This window comes from Vipera ursinii, assembly GCF_947247035.1.
Source record: "Vipera ursinii genome assembly, chromosome: 1".
NCBI lineage: Eukaryota > Metazoa > Chordata > Lepidosauria > Squamata > Viperidae > Vipera > Vipera ursinii.
This window is the reverse complement of record NC_139512.1, coordinates 124,460,035-124,485,218: the sequence shown is the minus strand read 5'-3', so window position 1 is coordinate 124,485,218 and position 25,184 is coordinate 124,460,035. Positions and strand designations below refer to the sequence as shown.

General features: G+C 39.5%; 1 protein-coding gene across 1 annotated transcript in view; it reads left to right on the top strand.

Moving 5' to 3' along the window:
• The first annotated feature begins 12,776 nt into the window (after positions 1 to 12,776).
• The window catches only part of GYPC (glycophorin C (Gerbich blood group)), a 68,551-nt gene continuing 56,143 nt past the window's right edge, over positions 12,777 to 25,184 (top strand). Inside the window, exon 1 of the mRNA XM_083349900.1 lies at positions 12,777 to 13,001. Within this exon, the coding sequence (XP_083206026.1) occupies positions 12,965 to 13,001 (37 nt within the window). The 5' untranslated portion in view covers positions 12,777 to 12,964. The remainder of the gene's footprint in view (positions 13,002 to 25,184) is intronic.

Below are 25,184 nucleotides of genomic sequence, written 5' to 3'. Positions count from 1 at the left end.
CTTCTTCTTCTTCTTCTTCTTCTTCTTCTTATTATTATTATTATTATTATTATTATTATTATTATTATTATTATTATTATTATCTCTTTTGAATTTCAAGACATTGATTGGATTGTTTTCTAGTGTTGCTTGTGTTTCTGTTATATTAAATTCCAGTATGACATGGTCATTTTCACCCAAGGTTCTGGCAACTACAACTCTCTCTATCACTTCTTCTCTATTAGTTAGAATTAAGTCCAGTATGGCTTTACGTCTAGTTCCCTCCTCCATCTTTTGGATGACAAAGTTGTCAGCTAGGTTGGTTAGGAATCTGCTTGATCTCCCACTTGCTGCAGAGTTTGTTTCCCAGTTGATATCTGGATAGTTGAAGTCTCCCATTACTAATGTGGTATGCTTCCTACATACATTTGTTAACTGGTTGGCAAAGAGTTCATCTATTTCTTCTGATTGGTTGGGTGGCCAGTAATACACATCAGGGCTTTTCACCGGTGGTACGCGAGCACCGGGCTGGTGGTACGCGTCATTGCCTTCCTCCCCCCCCGCGTCGCACCCATGCACCAACCTTGCTGCGTAGAACCACCGGGAGCTCTCTGTGGACTGGAGCCCGTTGGCGGAGGTTGGGGCTGGCCGTATGCATTGATCAGCTGGCAACTCCATACGGCCAGCCCCGACCTCCGCAGATGGGATCCCGGCGGGTTGATGGCTTCCCGGCGGCAGCCCTGGCCAGTGAGGAGGCTGGGAGGGAGGTGGTGGCCTGGCGCTTGTGCTTCCAGGGCTCAAGCACAAGGATCAGCCCCGCTTTGCAGCTGATACACCTTGTGGTGTGTGTCCGCAAGCAGCTACAGAAGAACTCAGGCAACAGTGCGACAGGTGTCGGGGCATGGGAGGCCTGATTACAGTGGTCCTAAGGTAAGCGATCACAAGCCACGTGGGGTAGCTCCATCCCCTCCACCCCTGCCCTAGCTTGATTTTTCCATGTGCGCCTGATCCCAAAACTGGGGCTTATTTTTGGGGTAGGGCTTATATTGGGAACACACTTAAAAATCACAATAGGGCTTATTTTGAGATAAGGCTTATTTTCAGGGAATCTTGGTATCATTTAAGAACTTAACCAAACAATAAATTCTTCTATCTTAACCTTAACTGATTATTGATTTATTTCTCTTCTATAACTAGAATATCTCTATTTGTGTTTATCAGTAAGGCAAGCAAATTATTTGAGAAAATATTGTAATAATAATTAATGCAATGTTTAATGTTTCAAAGAGGATTAAAAACCTGAAGTGCACATTTCTCTTTAAACCATGGAACTTTCTGAATTATATTAAAACCTACTCCCCATTTCTCAACTTAACACACCACAAAGGTTTTTTGCAGGATAAAAATGGGAAAGGTAGAATTATGAACTCCTTAGAACATTAAATTCCCAGCCAGTAGCTTAGTTGGGAATTAGAGGCAGTCCAATAATACCAGAGAGGAAAGACTATTTTAGAGAAAAAATAAAATGTAACAATAATAGGTGCATACGAAAGTCAGCTGGATGACTTTGCGCCAGTCACTCCCTCTCAGCACAACCCTCTTCACAGGGTTGTTATTTTGGAGAAAATAGGAGGAGGATGGACTATTGTGTGTGTTCACTGCCTTGAGTTATTTATAAAAATAATAAAGGTGGGATATCAATAAATCAATAAGAAAAAATATAGTTTGTCCTAGCCTGGCCCAATTTTATATTGAGGAATTTTAACCTTCCTTCATAAAGTCTTATATATTTGAAGTACACCTCCTTCTTTAAGGAAGATTTATCAAGTTTATTATTATACAAATGTTTCCCTTCATATCAGATACAAGTATCTTGGCTAGGTCAGCTAATTAAATCATTTCACAGGATATGTGCCCTCTCTCTTTAAATCAGTGCACTTCTGAGTGGCCTAATAAGATGATTAGTGCTACAATATGCATATTAGTAGATAATCTGTTAATCTGTACTATAAGGCCTTTGTGATTTCTGGGGTTAATGAGTCTGGGCTGCATCTCTTTGCTGTCAACTTAGTTATATTATTTTATCGCCAGTAATGATAGTCCTGTGACTAAAAAAGTGTTGTTGTTAACCGAGTATATTTTCAGTCAAGGCATCCAGGCGGTTGACATATCTAGTCAATTTTGGCTGATCTAAAACTTCTAAAAGTTCTTATTTTGTGAAGAATCTCTCCTGAAATTTCAAACAAGAACAGGGAAGCTTTCAGGGATAAGATCATGTGACTGGATTATCTGGCTGATTTTAATAAAATAAATTCATGGAAGATGGTTATCGCCATCACACAAGACGACACTATAGTTCTCTGGTGTCCAAAAATAAACTTCAGTGGGATTGCACTGTAACTCCATGATAAGGGTAAGGTTGTCATCAAGACTCATTCCATATGGAACAGATTTATCACCTCACTGTTTGACCAAGGAAAACAAAGTGGCCCTACTTTGAACAATTTCTATAAATTAAAACTTATAGGACAAAAGACTACATACAAAAGGAGTTAATAGATAATCCACCACAGGTATTACTAGCAAAAGCAGGTAGCACTGAAAAGGATTGCTAGAAGAATTAACAGCTTTTTGCATGTTTCTGACAAGGTAGATGAGGGAGAATGATAAACCTTCCCCAGTCCTCCTTATTAGTGCAATATTACCTCATTATCACTAATATATAAGCTATTAGGGTAATTTAATTTAATTAATTTAATTGTTGTCCTTGTCCAGTCCCTTTAATGAGATGTTCACTTCTACATAGGCTGCAGGATATGAAAATTGAAATGGCCAACAAGGCCAGTTACTGTATAACAGCTGCAAATCTAAATACACACACACACACACACACACACACACACACCACGTACTGCTATATCACATCAAAATCAATTGAACTGAATTCAGCATCTGGTTTCCAATAGAGGCCAGCCCAATGCCAGAGGCCCTCATGTAACCCCAAGCAGAGGAAGAAAACATTTTCCATTATATTTGATCCCATGTAATGCTTACTATAATGAGTCTTCCTTCCTTTCAGAAGCTGTTGAACAGTCTAATGGGTTTTCTTCAAAATGGTGGAGGGAGTTTAATGTTATGATATGCCAACTTGAATTCTCATCCCATCCACAAGGGCTACGTGCCAGTAAGATTCCTCTCAACCAACATCAGTGTGCTTTTTAGATAGCAAGCAGGAGGCAAAAGAAGAGATAGTTATTTCAGATCCTGGAGGGGGGCTGAACCTCTGAGTCATTCCAGTGTTTGAAGTTAACTGGCTTGTTGACTTAAGTGGACAAAAGCAATTGAGGAAAAAATGCCTTGCCAATGAATACAGTGAGAAAGTGCCTATAGGAGATGAATCGTTCAAATGGATATTTTGCCTGTGGAGCTTTTAGTCTTAAAAAGGATCTTACAAACATGTAGTTCTGATCTTTGATTTCTCCTTTGTGCACTGCACTTAATATTTTCCCCTGATCTCTGACCTACATGAGGAGAAACATCTTATCCAAGTTTTCTGTTGTTTTTCAACTTATTTTCCATTTAACTCACTTTGGGCAGAGGGAAGGAAGGATAGGGTGGCTCTTTTCTGAAGGAGGCCAAAGGAAAGATTGCATGAGAGGGCCAGTGTGTGTCATAAATTCCAGACAACTTGTCCAAGAGAGTCAAGATTAAAAAAAACATCTGCAACAGCAATACCTCCTTCCCCCATTTGTTTACTTCAATCTGCATGATATCAGAGGAAGGGCGGCCCAGATTCCATCAGGGAACAATCTTTACAATCTCTTATTTATGAATCCTAATCTAACAGTTGGAACAATGAAAAGCCCACATCTTTCCTTGCCTTCCAGTTACCTTTAGTTATAATCTAAGGATCATATTTCTGGCAGACACTTCCCAATTCTGAAAAGAGTTCAACCTCGTCATGTAAAGCAACTGGGTGGCAGATCTACTGAAAACAAGACAACCTTTGGTCCTCCTCTAACTGTTCTGAAAAAGCAGGGGAGACCTAATCTAAGTATTGTAGAGGGATATCTTATAGACAAAGAGGATTTGTGTGAATCAGACCAGCGTTTTGCATTGTACATTCCTATGCTATGCATAATACAGAATTGCTAAATTTTAAATAACTTTACCACATCCTAGCTGTGAACGATAGAAAGGCAATTAAAAAAAACAGAGGACCATTAAAAAAAACATAACCATAAGAATTTCACTTTATGGGCCAATTGCTTTTTTCCCCTTTATTTTTGACTATGTCAGGACCCACCCCAAACCACGTCTTAGGAAGACAAAATTCTTGGAGTCAAATTTATTCCAAAAAGAATCTTTACTATGACATGCTTGGTTGTAGGAAATGAGACAGGACTTAATATTATTCCACGAACTAAACCCTTCTATAGAGTTCCCGGTTTAACCCCCCTTAGCCCCATTTGGTCAGTCCCCCATCCTTTATCTCGTATTATCCCTCTCGTGGGAAGAAGGAACTTAGGACCTTTCATGTTTATTGCTCTCTTCCGTGACACAAGCCAGATGCTAGCCCCCCCTTTTGTTTCCCCAGTTCAAAAGGCTTCTCCTTTCCTTTGAAATGCCTAATACCGGTTCAATACACATCCATTCTCTTCTCTTCGGGAGATGGCAGAATCCATGGAATGTTTTAAACATACATTTATGAATATGATATAAATGGATTCTGACAGACTATTTCACCTTCAGGATGTCTATGGAGATTCTTAGTCATTCCCAATAGCCTGTGCCTGTTTTCAACAGCCAAGGGACACAGGGCAGAAAACATCCTGCAGCCAAAAAGGCTACACACACACAAACACACACACACACGTACGTGCACTTCTCAGGTGACCCTGAGGACACAGGCAAACCTCCAAAATGGTTTCAACAACTCAAGAAATGCAAATGACCATCTGTCTGCAAGCAATATAAATCCATCCACTCCCCACTACCTAGTCAGAGCTGAAGAAGCTTCTTGGATGAGAAGCAAAATGTCTTCAAAAGACATTTTGTCTCCTGGAAAAAAAAACATCTTTGGCACCTTCAGGATCCAAGGACAGTCCTTTAAACTTTGGCAAGAATGTTGAATATGCTTTGGAGGAGCTTTTCTCTTCTTGCTAACCTCAAAAATCTGGCACAGGTCACTCTAGCAAAAGAGCCAAGTTAGTATGTGAAGTCCTGTGGTCACATTGGTATCTCCTGTTCTCGGGCTCCGGCTAGACAGTGTCTCAACCCTGCCCGCTAAAAACTACCCCCTCTTCCCAAATTCTGCTGATTCACAAAGTAAAAAAAAAAGAGTCACAGCAGGTTGTAGCATCCTGCCTGTCTCACTGGATCTTGAAAGAAAGTTAAATAGATTAGACCTGGTTAATATTTCGTTGGGAGAGCCGTAGTAAGTCCCAGGGCTGCAAATTAAACTGGTAAAAAGTAACAGGAAACTACTACTTGTGAATTATTCCCAAAAATGACATAGATGTATTCATATAAAACATCAAGCTCAACTCAAAGAAATCTTCCTGTATTGCAGGGCTTCTTAAATGTTTTCCCATCACACACTCCTTTAATTCCAAATAATCCGCCAAATAATCCAAACACCACAATGAACACAAATGGATAATGAAATCTATACAACGAAACTTTGGGAAAAGTGGATTTATTGTAAGAAATAAAAGTTTCTTCACTCCTACGCTGGACTTTATCTGCATCTCCCCAAGAGACGTACACTGACAGGTTGAGAGATGGGGGGGGGAATGTTAAAGCACATGGTGTGAATCCTACTGAATATATGTAATTTATTTATTTTACTGACATTTCCATTCCATTTTGTTTTTGTCCTGGCTCCACTGACATTTTGGAATTGTAGCTCTTGGCATGCCTCCCCTGGCCCCAAAAGGTTGCACAACCCTGTACTAAAGTCATAAACAATGTGCTCAATGTTTTAGCAGGGCTTTCATTGACAAGTGGAGTCAGCAGCTCTTCATCGTACACCAGATGAAAAACAGGAAGTTCTCAGAATTAATGTCCTCTAAACATCCACGTCAAGAGAGGCCTTGGGTTGACTATTATGAATATTAACTTGATGCCGCTGGGAGGCTGATTTGTTTTAGGCAGTGGTTATAAACACTCTGCGCACAGTGCAAAATTTTTTGTTCTCGGGCTTCTCCAAAGTTACCATGTCTTGAATGGAAGCCAATCTGATACAACTTGTATGTGCCTCTGCCTCTGGACAAAGAATGATCGGTATGCACTTTATTATTAGAAACCGCCCTGCTAACCTTTTACTCAAACTGCAATCAAAAGATATAGGTCTGCGGATGGGTGGGGGGACTTTGAAGAGACTGAAAAAGGACACCAATATTGCTCATGTTAAAGCTACAATATACAAAGTTACAAAAATTGTCAGACATCAGCATGCTAAAGAAGTTCCATTTTATGTTAGCAATCATCCTTCTTCCTATAGATCTCAAAACAGTGCAGTTCTCTAGATGTCTCCTTAAAAATCAGTCATGTGTGCTAAGGTCGGTGGCAGGTAGATGATAGCAGTCAATTGAGATGTTTCAAGGTGTCACAAGACATCCTGCTATAGTTTCAAAATTACATATTGAGGGAAGTCAGCTCCCCAGAGAAGGAAATATTAAAAGGGCAGAAAAATATATTTCCTAAAAAGATATTGTAGAACCAGGAAAGCATGCCCAGTTTTCTTAATAGTCTCAGGTCTCCTCCCTGCAAGCAGAAAACCAGTTCTATAGACATGTAAGCCATCAAGAAGGTTGGAGGCTAGAAGCTTAGGAAGACAAAGACACCTAAAATCTACATACCCCACCCAAACTCTAAGACAGGACACAATAGGATGGATTGACCCACAACCATTGAGAATACCAGAAAGGCACTCCTAGACTCAGGACAGAATACGTGACACAGGAAATAGCCTCCCACAGGAACAGGAAGCAACTCCAAACAAAAGAGTCCAGAGTCCACACGTGCCCCTTCCTTTTCTGCTGGATCCATCTTTCTGTCTGGCTTTCCTCTGCAATAAATTGTAACCTTCTTCCTAAAGCAGTCTCCATGTTGTTTATCCCCGGCTTGGATGGAACCATGATGAAGACTTTTCTTCCAACAATTTCATGAATGAAAAATAGACAAGTCATGGTTGTTCATTCTCTTTCAAGTAGTTCAATCTCAGCTTAGTCATCTGAATATGTAAAAAACACTTAATAGCTGGAATAATTTTAGCTATGCCGAGACCATGATTTCCATAAACCTTTTCCTCAGACTGACTAGAGTATACTGCACATAAGCAGTTCCACCAAATTATGGAAACACCTTCACCCAAGAGAAAGATATCTATTCACATTATCATCCCTTTTTCTCTATCCCAACATGGATACTTATTTATTGGGAAATTTGATGAATAGTCTAGCTGATGGTCATTTACAAATTCCTTCCCCATAAATAATCTTTGCCATTTTGTAGTCTCCTGGGAAGACTACAAAAGACTACTCTTTAGGCAGGAGTTGTTTGATAACCGTTTTAGTCATCTCTATTTTACTGCCCACAGCTTCTAACCGGAAAAATTCACACAAGAATCTAATAATTAAAGGGCATGACACAGTCCTTTTCTTGTTTCCTTATTGTCCATTTCTTGCCTACCCTCAGGGCAGTTGCAAAAAGAAAAGAGGAAAATTAGGCTTTGCTTTGTTCCCAGTTCTCAACCCTCTTCCTGGTGTAGTCTAGGTGAAATGACACTGTGAATATGCCTCTTCTAATCTTCTTTGTAACAAATAAAGATCTTTGAGTGCTGGGGAGATTCTTCATGAATCTTTTTAATGATAAATAAAGGAGATTCTTGATACTTTAAAATGATTAGAGGGACAACTGTATCTGTACCTAATGAAAGAGTTGATAGCTTATCATCTTTTGACAAAAGTTTGGAATAGCAACATATCGTATTTTGTCCCATTTGCAATTTTTCTTCTCTACAAGTGAATGAAATATTCTATCTTCATTCATTTGCAAAGGAAGCAGAATCACACTCTCAACACAAACAACAAAGACACAATTACATCACAGACTTATGGCAGGAAGTAGGCTTCACTCCTGTCGTTTCCCTTAAAGAAAATGAGTAGAATATTGCTTGCTTCTTTCATTTGCACTAGGAAAAGAAGGTTTCTCCATTTACTCACATGGCTTACCTAGGTATTCTTTGCATCTCCATCTGAAAATGTGCACTGTTGCCTTGGCCATCTATGGCCCCAAATATGTGTCACCCCCAGTATTAGTGGCTGATGGATTAAGATAAGACCCCACCTTCTACCGCGAGCACCCTGCTCCCTTCCTCCCAATTTTTTAAATCGTAACTTAATATGTTTGTGACTTTTTATTGTTCAATGTTTTATCAGCTTTTAATGTTTGTAAGCCGCCCACAGTTGCTTCTAGACAAGACAGATAGCAAACAAGTTAAATAAATAATAGGTAAACAAATTAGTCCTGATATTTAGGCTGGGTTTCTGAGCTTCACCTGGAATCCAGTAAACTGAGCTTTGTAACACATCATGATCCCTGTTCACAGCAGAGATAATTCAGCCATATCTCAAGGACCGCAAAGTCTATTATTCAGTTATACGCAAACTGGAATAAAGTTGTGTCTCAAAATCTACACTTCTCTGAATATTATAAAAGTAATATGAAGGAGAGTAGTGTTGAGGGTCCTAGCTAAATATTTTGTTATTTTCAACATCATGACCAGTACTTCAGTTCAAAGCAGTTACCCAAGCAGTTCCATTCCATTCCTCCCATCTATGCATATGTAATAGACTATATAGACCTATTGGCCTCTTACCACTTTGTATTTTTTCCTCAGTTTTAGAATCATGGGTGAGATGGACACATTTATGTCCTAGGCTAGTGACCTCAAACTTTTTTTTTCACACTGATGTATGCAGACTGCAATTCATTCTCTCCCTTGGGAAGATTCTCCAACAAAATCCTGCAGAATACTCTTTGGTATGCTACACTGTCTGAGCCCATGGATTCTTCCAATGTTACGGCAATTAAAGGAGAACATTCGTAGCTCAGGGTTGAAATGAGGGGTGCTTGATGCTCTCTGAACTTGGGTTGTTTTCTTGCAAATGTTTCATTGGGACTAGCACTGATAATGTTACCTAGTTTTTGTAATGAAATGTCTGCAAGAAAACAACCAAACTGAGAGACCACCAAGATCCCCTCGTTATGGAAACTAGATTTGGGTTAACTATTATGGAAACATTTCAGAAACAAGAACTACCGTATCGGCAATGTGAAAGGAGTCAATGTCTTCCTTTCGGTAGAATCATTTCAACAGAGGCCAGCCAGCCTTCTAGCACCAAGGAGGCTGTAGCAGCTCTCTGAACTGCAAAGCCTGCATGGAAATGCCAATTGGCACTAGATGACTCTAGAAGCTCTTTCAATGTTATCTTTTTGGGCACTATTTATGCAGTGGGTTGTGCTTACTTTCCAACAATGCCTACTCTCAGAGAGTTTGCGCTATCAGGCTGCACTGCATCCAAGCATTGTTGTGAGATTAGCGTTTATTTATTTGTTTGCAGCCTTTTTAAGCTGTTCCACTTTACCCAGATTCTGGCTGGAAAACAAGAAAATAACAACAACCCTATCAAAACAATGAATACAGTAAAGCTTCCTATGGGGTGGAGGACAAGGTGGAGTCATGGGAAGAAACACATCATGGCAACACTAATCAGCTTGGGCCAAAAGCCCAATGAAATAAAATCATTTTAACTCATTTCTGAAAATTGTAGTGCAGGGGGGGAGGGGGGGAGATATAATACCGAGGCCCACCAGAGCCATCTCTTCCTTAGCCAATGAACCCGTGTAGGTAGGACTCTCAGTTGGTATTCTCACAATGATATGGTAAAGCCACACTTGGAATACTGCAACCAGTTTTGGTCACCATGATACAAAACAGATACTGAGACTCTAGAAAGGGTTCAGAGAAGAGCAACACAGATCATTGCAGGGGCTGGAAGCTAAAACATACAATGAATGGTTGCAGGAACTGGGTGTGTCTTGTCTAATAAAGAGAAGAAGACATGATAGCAGTCTTCCAATATTTGAAGGGCTGTCACAGAGAAGAGGGATCAACTTAGTTTCCAAAGTGCCTGAGTGCAGGACAAGAAGTAAAGGATGGAAACTTACCAAGGAAAGAACCAACCTAGAATTAAGAAGAAATTTCCTGACAGTGAGAACAATTAATCAGCAGAATGGCTATGAGGCCTCCTGTTTGACAAGGAGGTTGGACTAGAAGACCTCCAGGGTTCCTTCCGTTATTCTGTTATGTGAGCTAATTCTATTATGGTAATGTATTGCCTGATGTTCTGGTTTTCAGAAATATTTTTGAGTAATGAAATGTTTGGATAACACACCCTAGCCTAGGCTAAAGGAATTGAGTATGAATCTCTACTATAAAGGTAAAGGTAAAGGTTTGCCCGCACATGCGTGCTAGTCATTTCCGACTCTAGGGGCCGGTGCTCATCTCCGTTTCAAAGCTGAAGAGCCAGCGCTTGTCCGAGGACGTCTCCGTGGTCATGTGGCCGGCATGACTAGACGCCAAAGGCGCACGGAATGCTGTTACCTTCCCACCGTAGTGGTCCCTATTCTTCTACTTGCATTTTTACGTGCTTTCGAACTGCTAGGTTGGCAGAAGCTGGGACGAGTAACAGCTGCTCACTCTGCTACGCGGCACTCGGGATTCGACCTGCCAAACTGCCGACCTTCTGATCGACAAGCTCAGCGTCTTAACCAACTAAGCCACCGCGTCCCTACATCTCTTTACTATAGTGTCCTCTTTGAAACTGGGTAAGAAAGTGAGGAAAAAGGCCAATATGCTACATCAAAACTATTCTTGTTCAAAACATGCATAAAAAGTGCACTCTGAAGAACATTCTTAAACAATTTGGTAGCTTCTTTGACACTGTGTTGTTATACCTTCTTTCCCACTTTCAGTTTGCAGATTTCAAAAGAAACAAAAAATGGAAAAAGCACTTTGTCTCATCATGTAATTTAGACATCCTGAAATATTTCAATCAGGCATCAGTTGTAGGTAGGGGCTTGAACTTTTATATTATGATTAAGAGAACTGGTACAGTGGTTTTGAGTGTCATCTTTAAGGCTGGAGTTAACATCTGCTGCACTGCACTGCACTGCACGGAAAACGTGTTCAGGAATGGATGCATAGACAATCTTTTTATACAGTGAATTTAATGTTTACCGCTTGAATTTACCTTGCCTTACCCGCCTCCCAGCAGAAGGTTGGAACCAATCAGCATGCAGGGAGCACACTAATGCACAATTGAAATTCAGGAGGGCTGAGCATCAGCCCATCTGCAGCCTGATGCAACCTCTGCTTGCCCATCAACCTTTGCAGTGTAGGGTATGTAGTGACAGCTAAAGGCAGTTGCGGGCAACCTTAAATCTGCTTTAAACTGGAAGTCTTAAGTCTCTCATTAGGCTTTTGTGCAGCACATCTCAGTAACTATCTAGCAGCCTTACACAGAGGTTTGTAAACTATGGGTTGGCACACCAGGAAGAAGGGGGCTTGCAAAGCAACTTGTAGGGTGTTTGCAGTTAGTTTTAAAACCTATTTTGGTTTGCATAGGTAAAGTGACTATGAAAATTCTCTGTGGGCTTTGCTCCTCACTTGATCTGTAAAGGCTGAGACTTCCTGAGATTAAAGTATAATTATTAAAAGTAAATTATGTATTTATTTCTTGCCCAATCCTAACTCCAGAGAAATGTGGGGATTGCCCACATTCTTTTATCATTTTAGGAGGTGTTTGTACTGCAGCCTCTGACCTATCTAATCTCTCAAGGCATTTATAAAAATAAAATGGATGAGAAGATTTGTGTATACTTTTTTGAAATCATGGACTGTGAAAAGAAAGGATGCATTAAAAATGGAATGGATAAATGAATTACAATAATATTCCTGCCAGGAAATTATGTCTTCCTAAATGCTAGAGAAAGAGAAGGACATGACCCAACATTATCAACTACCAGAATTACTGATAGAGAACCAAGAACAAACAGAAGAAAACAAAAGGATCTCTGATAGTGTTTCCAGTATCAGGGCAAAGCAATGTATTCAAAATAAGTTGCTAAAAACATGAACACAAAAATTTACTCACGATAACAAACATTTTTAAACCTTACAAGAACTATCTTCAGAGGGACTTGATCTTCTTTATGGTCATTGTTCATGATAATTATCTACACAATTTATTAGATTTTTAACCCACCTTACTGCAAGTAACTCAAGGCAGCGTATATACCTAATACTATGGGTTGAAACGTGAGGATTATCTAAAATCTTGAAAACAATCTTGTAGGGGGAAGTATTCTGTGCATTATTATTGCTTTATTACGGAGAGTAAATAAAATTTTAAATGAATTCAAGCTCATCTCAAGATTTTACAAGCTAGAAATTAAAATAAGGGACTTCTCATTTTGTGCTTCGTTTTTTAAGGTTTTTCTACTCCTTCTCTCGTAATTTTTTAAAAAGTTTTAGAAAGACTACAAACCCTGCAGAACTTGTTGAGGCAGAGGCAAAAGAACAAGGAAACTTCTTCGTATCCCTTGCTAACGGTGGAAACGTCCCACAGTAGATATTGACAGAAGAGGAAGACTGCATGTAAAAAAAAAAAGAAGTTGGGGCTTATCTAAAAAGCAAGGCCCCTCCCCTTTTCAAGCGAGCTGAATGTGCTGTTTCCTTTCCAGTGGTAAATGGTCAAGAACCATGCTGGAAGCATCTGAACAAGCAGGGCTTTCTCCTGTTTGCTTCCCCAGTCTTTGCTGCAGCTTTGCTTCATTCATCTTTGGACGTGGATAGGAAAGCACAGTCAGTGCAAAAAAAAAAAAAGGGGGGGGAGCATTTCTGAATGCTTACAGGATGAATTTCCATAACAGTACAACAGCATCTGCTCCGCGTGAGTACTCAAACCCCCCTCCTTGTGCAAAATGACAAACGTACAACTCTTAACGCTTTGTGTGTTTAAAAAAGGAGGAGGGAGGGGGGAAATCGCTGCCTTGCTCTCTTTCTCTCTCCAAAAACTTTCTAAAGTAAGTTCTGTAAACTTTATTCCTCTCTTGCCTGCATTTGCGAATGTTGGTGGGTGTGAAAAAAACAACACGAAATTTGTGCACGTGTGCCTGGGACAAGGCAGGAATCTAACTACAACGCTCGTTTACAAAGATCAAGCTTTTTTTTCCCCCAACGGTGTAGCTGAAAGTGTAATTGAAAAGGGAGCTGAGAAGAGCGATTAAGGAGGTTGATTTCCTTTTTCACCAAAGCTAGAGAAAATGCAGTTGTTTAACTGCATTTTGCTTCTTTCTCTGTGCCCTCTTTGAGGTGTTACCACCTGGCTCAAATACAGACAGGGAACTGTCTCTCGGTAACATGAGAGCCAAGCCCCAAACTGTCGGTCTATATTTAGCCACAATGCATTTTTGTTTTCTAAACCTTCCTCAGAACTGGTGTACCGTCGCTGAATGACAGCAGATTGAAGGGGAAAGTGGGTGGGCGTGTTTCCTGTTTGCAGAATGTTATGTGCTTTGGTGAAAAGTTAAAGCAGGAACCGAGTTAGCCCTGGGAGATTCATGGGCGGGTGAAATACCAGTCCAACACTTGATCCTCAACCCGACCCTGAGAACTGAGAAGTTAGGCCGAGATCATATTGCAAGTTAGAGAAGGATGGGGACTTGTCGGGAGCTACTTTCATAACGTTCAATACCGTTAGTATTTTTACCCGTAATATCAGGCAATCTGGCTTATACAGAACTACCTTACACCAAAATTAGGCCCCGCCTCCCACTTTAAAACCAACAGAAAAAAACAAAATACAGGGGAAGAGTAAGTCCATCGCAGTGCAGAGCGTCGGTATCTCTCGTTCCTGTCACGTGTTCAGGGCACAGACGGTGAAGGTCTATGAGAGCAGACATATTAACATAAACTAAATGTCGTTTATTAAGTTTAGACTTCATCCAAAATTTATCAGATTGCCAAATGATGGCATAGAGGCCCTATCCTGCTTCAGTGGAAATGCGTAAGCTTGTTTTCAGATTGTTACGTGGAGTTTCAAGGGAAAGGATGTAAGATATTTTGCTGCCTTTCCTCCTCTGATAAATATTTGCAAGCGCACCACTTCGACTTATTAAAGTAAAGTGCAAATAATTGCCACTCTGCGATCCTATGGGTACACAAGCACCCTTGGATTAATTCCTAAATCTATTTGCATATAAGCAATGGCACCAACCTGTCCCATTTCTAGAACTCATGGATGTAAAAAAAAGGGGGAGGAAAGGATACAGATATGGAAAAAAAGAAACGGGAAATGGAGGATTTAAGAGGTGTCTGAGACAAGATGTACCAATGGCCTCACTTTGGTGTTGAAGACATCCACTGCTCACTTAAGCTCCATCTTTCTAAATGAATGTAGCCCATGAGAGAAAGCAGTTGGTTCACTTCTGCTGAAAACAGAGATTTTACTTGTTTGGGGGGAAAGAAGTTTACTTTGTTACGTGGGACTTCCATGGTAGCAGAGCTACAGAATCACCAGTGCTTAGGAGAGACCAATGATCCAGTGACCTCTATTGGGTTTCCTCTTATTTTGCAGTGTTTCATTATAGCTGATTGGAATCCAAAATAAATTGGATTGCACATTTATTGGAATCCAAAATAAATTGGATTGCACATTTTCAATAATTGTCAGTGTAGCTATCAAAACATTGTATTATGTGCAAAATAAATTCCGTAGGAGTTTGGATTGATTGAGAAAAAAGGAAATACACAGGCTTCCTTTTAATGCAGGGGTGTTAAACTGGCAACATCACATGAAGTGTCACGACGTAGCGTGACATTTTTTGCCATTGCCGGCAATGGGGTGGGCTTGTTTTGCTATGAGGCACCTGGCCCATGGGCCAGCAGTTTGACACCTCTGTTTTAATGTAAGAAGGCAGCAGCATCCCCCTTAACACCTGAATTTCAATGCTTGCAGCTCTGCTTGACAGGGTATATCAGCTGATATCACCCCTCAGGCATAGCTTTTCTCTACCCTTGAAGCAGCTGTGTCAGCTCCAAGTTTGAAGAGATCCAAGCCAAGCTGCCTTGCTTCCCCTCCACCAAGTTTTCCTAATTTATGCGGACTTCCTGAACTTTGAGCACAGAATAGGCCTAGCAGTAGAGGCTTACAGAGGAGTGTTATGCAGCTACAGCAAGGGAACTGCCATTTGCCTTCCCCAATTCCTAAAGAACAAATTGCTCCAGAAGAGAATTGGAATTGCAGGTAGTTCTTGACTTAAGGCCAGTTACATAGTGCTTACTGAAGTTATGCTGGATCCTGAAAAAGTTATTTAAGACTCCTGTTTTGATGATCCAACATCTGCTTCCTCCCCCACCCACCCCCACTGCCTGCCATCAAATTTTGGACGCTCAGCCATTGGCAGTGCCCTCTGGTCACATGACCACAATTTATGGCATTTTTGCTAGAAACTGGTATTTACTTGCAATATAGCATATGTGCTATGGGCAAAAAAATGCTCCATAGCAAAAAATGGGTTCACTTATCGGTAGCCACATTTACTTTGCAAGTGCTGTGCTCGCTTAACAACTGCCACCAAAAAGTTATAAAATTAAGTCTGGTCATGTTACCCACGTTATAACCGTAATTGGGGGCTCAAAAGGTCAAAAAGGTTCTTTTTCAGGCTTTCTGATGGCTTGAACAATTCTTAAGAAGAAGGGGGAGGAACCTTGGAGTTATGATACTGCTTTGACCCCCCAAAACCTCATTTCACTAGGAGATATGGGCCCTTTCAAAATACTGGTTTCTCTTCTCCCCAGCTCTGATATAAGCTTCAGTATCTAAAGTGTCAAGATGCATCCCTTTAATCCTTCTACGTTGCCTTCTCCACCTGCTGTGGTACTAACATTCTTTTGCTGTCATACTAAATACAGAATATTGGGAGGGTCAGGCTCTTGGCTTCCATGCAAAAATGTGCCACTGATAGGAGAAAATATGTAAAGGGTCCCTCCCATAGATTATTAGGCAAATCTGTCTGTCTATTCCAATATATAAAATAAAAAGCTTTTGCCAGGCCAGGCCATGTACTGATGCCATGATTTCTCTTTGTCTTTGGAATAATTAATCCAGCATCAATATGATTAGGTGCATCATAAAACTGCAAGCACACAAAAGCACAGGAGGTCATCTAATCCAACATTATCTAAAATCCAGTCCATTTGCACTAAGAAGGTAACATTCACCACAGCATACAGATAGTAGTCTTTGACTTACAACAGTTCATTTAGTGACGGTTCAAAATTACAACAGCACTGAAAAAAGTGACTTATGACCATTTTTCACACTTGTGACCATTGCAGCACCCTTGTGTTCACGTGATTTGCATTCAGATGCTTGACAACAAGTTCATGTTTATGACGGTTGCAGTGTCCTAGGGCAGGGCTTTTCAAACAGTGGTACGGATACCACCTGTGGTACATTGGCACCTGGCAGGTGGTACGCAACCATCCTAGAAAAGTGGTAGCGGGGGAGGGGAATGAGCTGAACTGGTGGCAGCACTGCACAAGCCTGAACAAGAGATGGCTGGAGCTGCAGGGCTGTCAGGGCTCAGCGGAAGTGCCAAGATCAGCGCCAGGCTCCAGCTGGAGCTCGGCACTGATCCTGGCGCTTCTGAGCCCAGAAGAAGCGCCGATCAGCTGGAATGTTACAGTATCCCCAGGATCTTGTGATTTACATTCTGACTGATTCATATTTATGATGGTCACAGTGTTCCAGGATCATGTGAAGTGACCAAAACCTGCTGCAACCACCCAGCAGATGGGGAATAAAAACCAAACAACCCCCCCTCACTCCACCCCCGCTGCCAATCCTCAACAGAAATGCTCACAACAATGAAAACCTCGGACAGGAGAAAGAGCTCCGCCGGGCAGGGAGGCAGGTGTCTTGCTCGGCTGTGGCTTGTGGGACACTTTTTTCAGTGCCATTGTAACTTCGAACAGTCACTAAGCAAACTGTTGTAAGTCGAGGACTACCTATACTTCATCACTTTTTTTCCTTTTTTTTGGTCATCAAGTTTTTAACACCTTGCTAGGCGTCTGGTGGTACTCGGATGTTGCCATATCCTAAAAGTGGTACAGTGGGTAAAAAGGTTGAAAATCCCTGGCCTAGGGTCATGTGATTGTCTTTTGCTACCTTCTGACAAATGAAGTCAGTGAGGAAGCCAGATTCACTTAACAGCCGTAGTACTAATTTAACAAGTACAGTGATTCATTTGACAAATGTAGCAAGAAAATTCATAAAAGGGACAAAACTCACTTAACAAATATCTCACTTAGCAACATAAACTCTGAGCTCAATTGTCATAAGTCGAGGACTACCTTTAGTCCTTATAATCAAAGAGGGTCACATACATTCATTTGGTTTACTGTCAGAAATTTCACCATAACTGAAGGACTGTGTCTAACACAGAATTGATGCTCTGCTATTGTGGAAAGCATATTGGAAAAACATTTCTCTGCTTGTGTCCATTTTTTAATGTCTATGAGAGATTTTGTGTCTCATCTTGCATTAAGGGGAAAAATAAAGACCGAATAAAAATGATGACCTGGAGGCAATCAAGTTACATTTTTATGTTTTTCATAAGTTGGCTGTCCCCAAAAGAAAGTCCTTTAAGACATTTTGTTCCAGTGGGTTTTAATATGTGTTTAGCTATTGATTAGGTAGTTCTTTTTTAAAGCACAAATATACAAAATTACTGCTGATAAAATTATGTTCTTTGGAAGGACCTCTTGCCTCACAGTTTGCCTCACAGGATGCAAACAAAAGTTTAAATCAGCAAGTGTTCTGTTGTGAATTGCTTTTTTTTTTTTTTTTGAAAAAAAATTTTTTTGAAGCCAAAGACAATACAGACATATTTGAGAAATATATGAGAAATCATTAAGAATTGCCTTGCTGGATGGGATTATAGGTCTATGTCAGCTATGCTGACTCAGGAATTCTGGGAGTTGAAGTCCATGAGTCATAAAAGAGCCGAGGTTGCTTACCTCTGGCCTATCCAAAAGCCCGTAGAGAGTTGCACACATAGGAAACCATACTTCTTGCTGCCCTTCATCTGGTAAAAATGAGGGATGTTATGAACACCGTTTAGTGATGATACTGTGTTGGAGGCAATCATTATGAGAAGTTTTTTTGAATGATATCCTGCTGTCTCCCCCTCACTTCCCATTATTTAAAAACAAAGGGAGAAAAATAATAATTGCAGCCTGTCTCATGATAAACAGGAGAAGTCTAGATTCCATTTGCTTCCTTTCATAAAAGGAAGGAAAGGAAGAAATATCTTCTCCCTCCCTGATTATTTTTCCTCCTTGAAAAATGAACAATTAGCTTGATCTTGTGGAAACAATATCTGCCTTCTTGCCTCCCACCATTTCTCCAATGGAGAAAACAAGCTGTTTCATTGGATCTTTTTATAAGAAGGAAGGAAGGAAGGAAGGAAGGAAGGAAGGAAGGAAGGAAGGAAGGAAGGAAGGAAGGAAGGAAAGAAAAAGAAAAAGAAAGAAAGAAAGAAAGAAAGAAAGAAAGAAAGAAAGAAAGAAAGAAAGAAAGAAAGAAAGCTGATGCAGTGCTGTTGTTTGGAAACTTTCTGGCTGTGGGGACCTAATCCTGCAGCTTGTTATCTTGCCTCTGCAGTGCTATATTCTCATTCTCAAAAGAGCAGAGAAATACAAACCATTGTTGATAACAGTGGAATATGAATGTGGGTGTTTTATAACAAACAAAACATGCAGTGTTATTAAACTCAGATGTTTCATTGTGATTAAGCAGTGCCATATATATAGAAATATCATGAATTTTTCATTTTAACTATATGTGATTAAATTAAAAGATAGAATGTTCTCAGCTAGACTTTCAATTAGGCCAGTTATTGAATGCGTAGCATTCATATGTATAAAAGGTTACCTTAAAACAGCAAATAATTTCAAGTCATTTTGTCATACAACCCAGATAAAATGTTGGATAGTACTGTGATCCAGGATCCACAACTATTCATTTTTTGAATAAATATTAACAGATAGAAGAATCTGTCTTCTAAAGGCTTTCTAAACAAGCTTTCTGTATTGAGGTAGTCCTTGTTTAGCAACCACAGTTGGGTCTGGCAATTGGATTATTAAGCGAGGCGGTTGCTACGGTAAGTGAAATCATGACTTATGATCTTACTTCAGTTTTTCTTTGGTTTACAGACCTGAGGTGGTTGTACATGGGAAGATTGGTCATAAAGTTACTTTTTCATCATGGCCTGTGACTATGTATGGTTACTAAATGAATCCCAAATGAAGACTACTTCTATAGTTAACTTGAGTGAAATGTCCTAGTTCCCACCTGTGCAAATCAAATAAAGATCAACGCAAATGCATTTATGATTTGCCAATGGGAGTTTTAACAAGCTAGTGAGGCTGTTTCAAATCTGTGATATGTACCAAGCTGCCTTTTAAGCTTTTGACTTTTCAAACATACAATGGGAAAGAAAATTGGTTGTTGGTGCACAGCACTTGTAGCTTCATTGGGAGAGATTTCCATAGAAACCTATTTCCCTAAGTCAAAGTGTCTCTTTTCTGAAGATATTATAAAGCCAAAGAAGAGAGAGTACATAACACATTTTCACTTGCATAATTGGAATGCAATTATTCTGATTAACATAGAACAAATATGAATGGTTGGACACCAATTGGCTATGATTTGATGAATGGGACTTCTCCCCAAAGAAGAACAGAAACACGTCATCTAATTTAGATGACCATCAGTATAATTTTTAAAATTCAGGCAAATGTACAGTATTATCTGGTGAAGGAATAACAAAAGCTTTCTTGTAGATTAGGACTCTGTGAGGGTGGTAAGAGCAACAGAAGCAGCGTTGGAGAATGATTTATTTCCACCCCCAACTCAGATCATCTCTAGTGCCAACCACCTGGCATATAAAACCAGCAGGAAACAATATGAGAAATCCATATTAATAAGCTATCCCAAGACATTGCCATAATTACTGTCATTAAATCCGTTTCTGAAACAATGACTGCTTGTTTTCTGAATGAAGGTACATGGACATCCAGATAAGCCAATTGACTTTGCAAAATCTCTAAAGTAGGGCAGCCTCTCATATAATTTGTTCTGCTACATATGTTTCGCCACAGGGATCTCTCCAAATTAAAATGACAAATTCTGCTGAAAACTTTTATAAAAAAAAATGCCATTACTGCTGAAAAGTGGGTTTCTACCATAAACATCATTTTCCATTTCTTTTTCATGTTAAGCTTACTTAGAGAGAGACTCATTCCTTGTCCTCCATCCCTTGAGCCCTAAAAATGTTTTAAGTATCTTTTATTTTTATGTATTATTTAACTTTGTTTTTAGTTACGTTTTAATTAATTTTTATTTATATTATTTTAAACTGACCACCTTTAGGAGCCCCTTTGGATAAAAAGATAGGAAATATGCTTAGTATGTCATAGTAACTTGATATGGGAAACCTTTTTGTTATTGCTAATGTTTATTTAATATTTCTACGCATGAAATTGAAAGTACATACACTTTTAATAGATGCTTATACTCTAGATATTTTCTTGAAACAGAAATAGATGAAATTATATTACACACTAAAGTTCTACTGGGATATCACAACATGAGTGAGTACTATTTGTTTTTGCTAGAGTACACACTTCCTTTGGAAAGAGGGCTGGGTTAATGATGCAAAGTAGTTGGGAGCATGTCTTATTGAGCAGTATAAAGAAATAATAAAAATGCAAGGGAGGGAAATTCTCTTTTTTTCTTTTTCCCCTATTTGGGGGAACTGGGGATTTTAGTTTTTATTGTTTAATTTGCATTGGCTTAGTTTCAACTCCAGCATTCATCCACAATGGGAGAAAACTGAAATTTGGCGATTCAGTCTTTCCAAAGTTACATTCATTCAAAGGGCTGTAAGTTGCCCATCCTGGTTGAAGACGTACAATATATATTGATATCATAAATGACATTCAGTTCACTGCTCTTGTATGGGATAGTACACATTGAAAATCCAAGACCCTTATTTTCTTTCTAACTGACTTATTCTCTCCTGGCTTCAAATGTAGATAGTTCTTCCAACTTGTGTATATGACTGTCCAAGTCACTGAGGAAACCATAGAATATTAAGAGGCTGCTCTTAATTTTTAGCTGAGAATAATTAATTGCCTATTTCTAGTTATACAGTTTATGCCAGAATGAGTGTGTGTGTGTGTAGATCTTTGGTCATTCGGGTTTTTTCCCATGTAGAATTGGAGGTATCAGGGCAACGTTTCGACAAAATCTCATCCGTCATCCTCAGGCTGGTGACTTCAGCTTCATTCTTCTGGGAGAAGAACGTTCTTCTGAAGTCACCAGCCTGAGGATGATGGATGAGATTTCGTCGAAACGTTGCCCTGATACCTCCAATTCTATGTGGGGAAAAACCCGAATGACTCCAGACTTAAGGGACATTTTTAAAATATTTTATTATTATTCCTACAAAATCTGAGGAATCAAGACTGGTTCAGCTCTTGAAACTGTTTTAAAGTCTGCAGCCACTCTTCTGGCTCCCCAGTCTCAACGGCTCACCTTTAACAAAGTTGGCTTGAAGGTTCTCCAACAGATAATGTTCTCCTAACTTCCAAATAATGCCAAAGGGTTTTTCCCTGCAATTCACTTACATTTTCAAAGATTTTCCAGAGATATACCTTCATCCTTGAGAGTCTGGGATTCTGTAAGATTTTGAAATAGGAATATGCAATTTTTATAGGTTTACTTTTGGTCTTTGAATGATGTGCTGCAGGCTGGTTTCAGGAGACCAAATCCCTCAATTTTCAGCAACTTTGAAATTGCCCCTTCTTCCTTCAACTGAAGTTGGAGAGAAAGAAGTACCTCCAAGAAGAGACCATCAGAAGTATAAACAGTGTATTTTAATTTTGTAACATAATTGAAAGTGATTTTCGAACTCTAAAATGGAACAGTGAAAAGCATGGAATTGCACCAAGCTTTATTCAAGCTTTTAATATGTTATAGAAAAGCAAGCAAATAATATTTTTATGAAGGAATAAATGAGCAGATATAATACATAGATCATAATCATAATTAAAAGTGCTGCTGGATCCATGAAAGTTCATTGGGAATTATACTGCATAGAAGAATCACAAAAAGCAATCTACTCAGACACAATTAGCAACAAAAGAAATTAAATGACCATAAAATCAGACAACCATCTTCCATCCTCAGTAGATGCTAAAGCTGTCAAAAGCTTGGCTAAAAAGAAAACAATTTTCTGAAGGCCAGGAGCAAAGGGTTAAAGTTGTATGAAAAATAGGAATATTGGCTATGCTTGCTGTCTTGAGTTATTCATAAAAAGGTGGAATGAACATATAAAAAACCATACCTTTGTGGGCAAAGTCAACCTGAGAAGGTCTGACTTTTAGTTTGTATCCCCTTTGCTTCTTGGAGAGGTGGGATCTGTCTATTTCATTTGTCTCTGCCTATGACAGAATAGGTAGAATCCTTATGAACATGGTGATCACTGTGGTTATTCTTTTACCTCATAAGCATATTGCATTGGGCCCAAAAGCCTAATGACAACAGTTGTAGGATCCATAAAATAGGCATTATTCTGCAGTACAGGTAGTCTTCCAAATTCAGCCTCGAATTCATTTAGCAATATTACAAAAGGACATACAACTGGTCCTTGTATTATGACCATCACAGCATCCCCATAATCACATGATCAAAATTTGAACCTAGCATGTATTTATAATGGTTGTAGCACTCCAAGGTCTTGTGACTGCCATTTGTGACCTTCCCACCCAGCTCCCAATAAAGTCGGTGGGAGAAGCTGGATTCACCTAATGACCACATGATTCACTTAACTGCAGTGATTTGGTTAACAACCATGGCAAAAAGGGTTGTAAATTAGGATACAATTAACAATCGCCTTGTTTAGCAGAAATTCTTGTCCAAATTGTGGTCATAAGTCAAGGACTACCTGTAACTGGGACCTATCCACCGACAGTCTGAACTCTGAAGCATCCAAGGCATGTTCAAAGGTCCTCTCACATAGCATTCATAGTCATATTCATTTCACTTGTACACTGCTAAAAGCTAACAATTCCCAGTGGCTGATGATAATAAAATAAAAGCCAGGGTTAAACCGTGGATATTGAAGTCAAACTTGGTTTAAAATGTATATTTTTGAAAGCCAGTGAAGAGATCTGGTTCATCAACTTAGCACTCCTATAATTAAAATTACATATAATTAATGGAGCTGTGCTTCAGAAACCATTTGGGAAAGATGGTTTCTTCAAGGCACCCAGAAGTGTGAGTCTAACATCTTGTCTGCATTCTTTTCCCAGAATTGCACAGCTGGCCTATGCTGTTCCCAAATGATCCCAAGAGCAGACACCACTACTTTAAAAAGTTGCAGCCAGATGCTACATTCATGTCCTACATGCTTTGAAGCCCTTTTCAAACCCAAATCCAAAGCACTGCACAACACTTATAGCTAAAGTGATTACCTTTTAGTAAATATTTAACTTGATTTCTTGGAATTCTCATTTTTAAAAATGTATCGCTTAGCAACAACATTTAGAAGTTTCTGGGTGTGCATTTGAGGCTTTTAAGGGACACAAAGGTCCCTGTAGTTGTGTCATTTTCTTTTTAAAGATAATTCGTGGTTAAGCCATCCATAGTAAGACAGGGTCATTACTGTTCTACAGCATTGGGATCTGTCTGGAGGGAAAAATAGAGTAGAACGCATTAAACATTCAAACTTTAGCTTGAGATTTGTGGAGCTTTCTCTCCATATCTCCGGTCTTATTCCACTAAATCTCACAGTTTCACTTTGAACATTGTATGCACTTTTTAAAACTGCTTCCTTTTCTTCCAAGGTGTTCTAGAAGCACAGTAAACAATAAGAAAATTAAGGAAAGTATTACCACTGGGAAGGAAGGCATAAATCTTTCCTTTTCAACTTAATTCAACCCTGAAGTGAGGGTTTGCTTGTTTGTTAGTTTGGGTTTTTCTCAATCTGTGCAAAAGTTACTTGCTTTCTCCAAACATATTCCTTCCATCCTTCCGAGGTAGGTAAAATGAGGACCCAGATTGTTGGGGGCAATTAAGCTGACTTTGTAATAATGCCGCTTGGGGTGTGTGTGAAAGCCCTAATAAGCAGGCATATACATAGAATGAAGGCTACTGCTAAGCTTGTAAGCCACCCTGAGTTTTCGGAGAAGGGCGGGATATAAATGGAATTAAAATTAAAAAATAAAAATAAAATATTTGCTGTAGATATTTATGATCTCTGACTCCTACTTTTGCAGGTGCTAGATATGACATTTTTCCCCTTACAGGTCCTCAACATACAACTACAGTTGAGCCCAAAATTTCTGTTGCTAAGTGAGTTAGATAAGTTTTGTCCCATTTTATGATCTTTCCTGCCACAGCTGTTAAGTGAATCTGGCTTCCCCATTGACTTTGTTTGTCAGAAAGTTGTAAAAGATGATCACATGATCCCAGGACACTGCAACCATCATAAATATGAGCCAGTTGCCAGCTGGCTGAGGAATTCTGGGAGCTGAAGTCCACAAGTCTTAAAGTTGTCAAGGTTGCAGACTCCTGAACTAGACAATGATTAACACTTCTACACTGCAGCCAGCATAACTACTTGCAGTAGAAACCAGCTTGTAGTAGAAACTGTCCTGAGGTATAGCAGCTGAGTGGAGTACAAATTAAAACAAAGCCATCTGTCCTGAAAAACAGCCTACTTCCTATTCTGCTTTGAGGCCAGTAATTGTAGAGATTCCTAAGTGTCAAAAATCAGATAGCAGAGAGAGATAGGAATTACATAATTTCCTCTAATACCACATGAGTCTTCAATTTCCACATCATCCAGTGGTGGTTCTTTTTTCCTGCTTGTGGGGGGATGAATGTTCAGCTGAGTCCCACAACACATAAATATGTGCAGTCACTTATTCTTTACTATCCTGGATGATTGCTTTTCATTTTTCTTGGCTGGGAAACAACAACTAAATAGGTGTACAATCC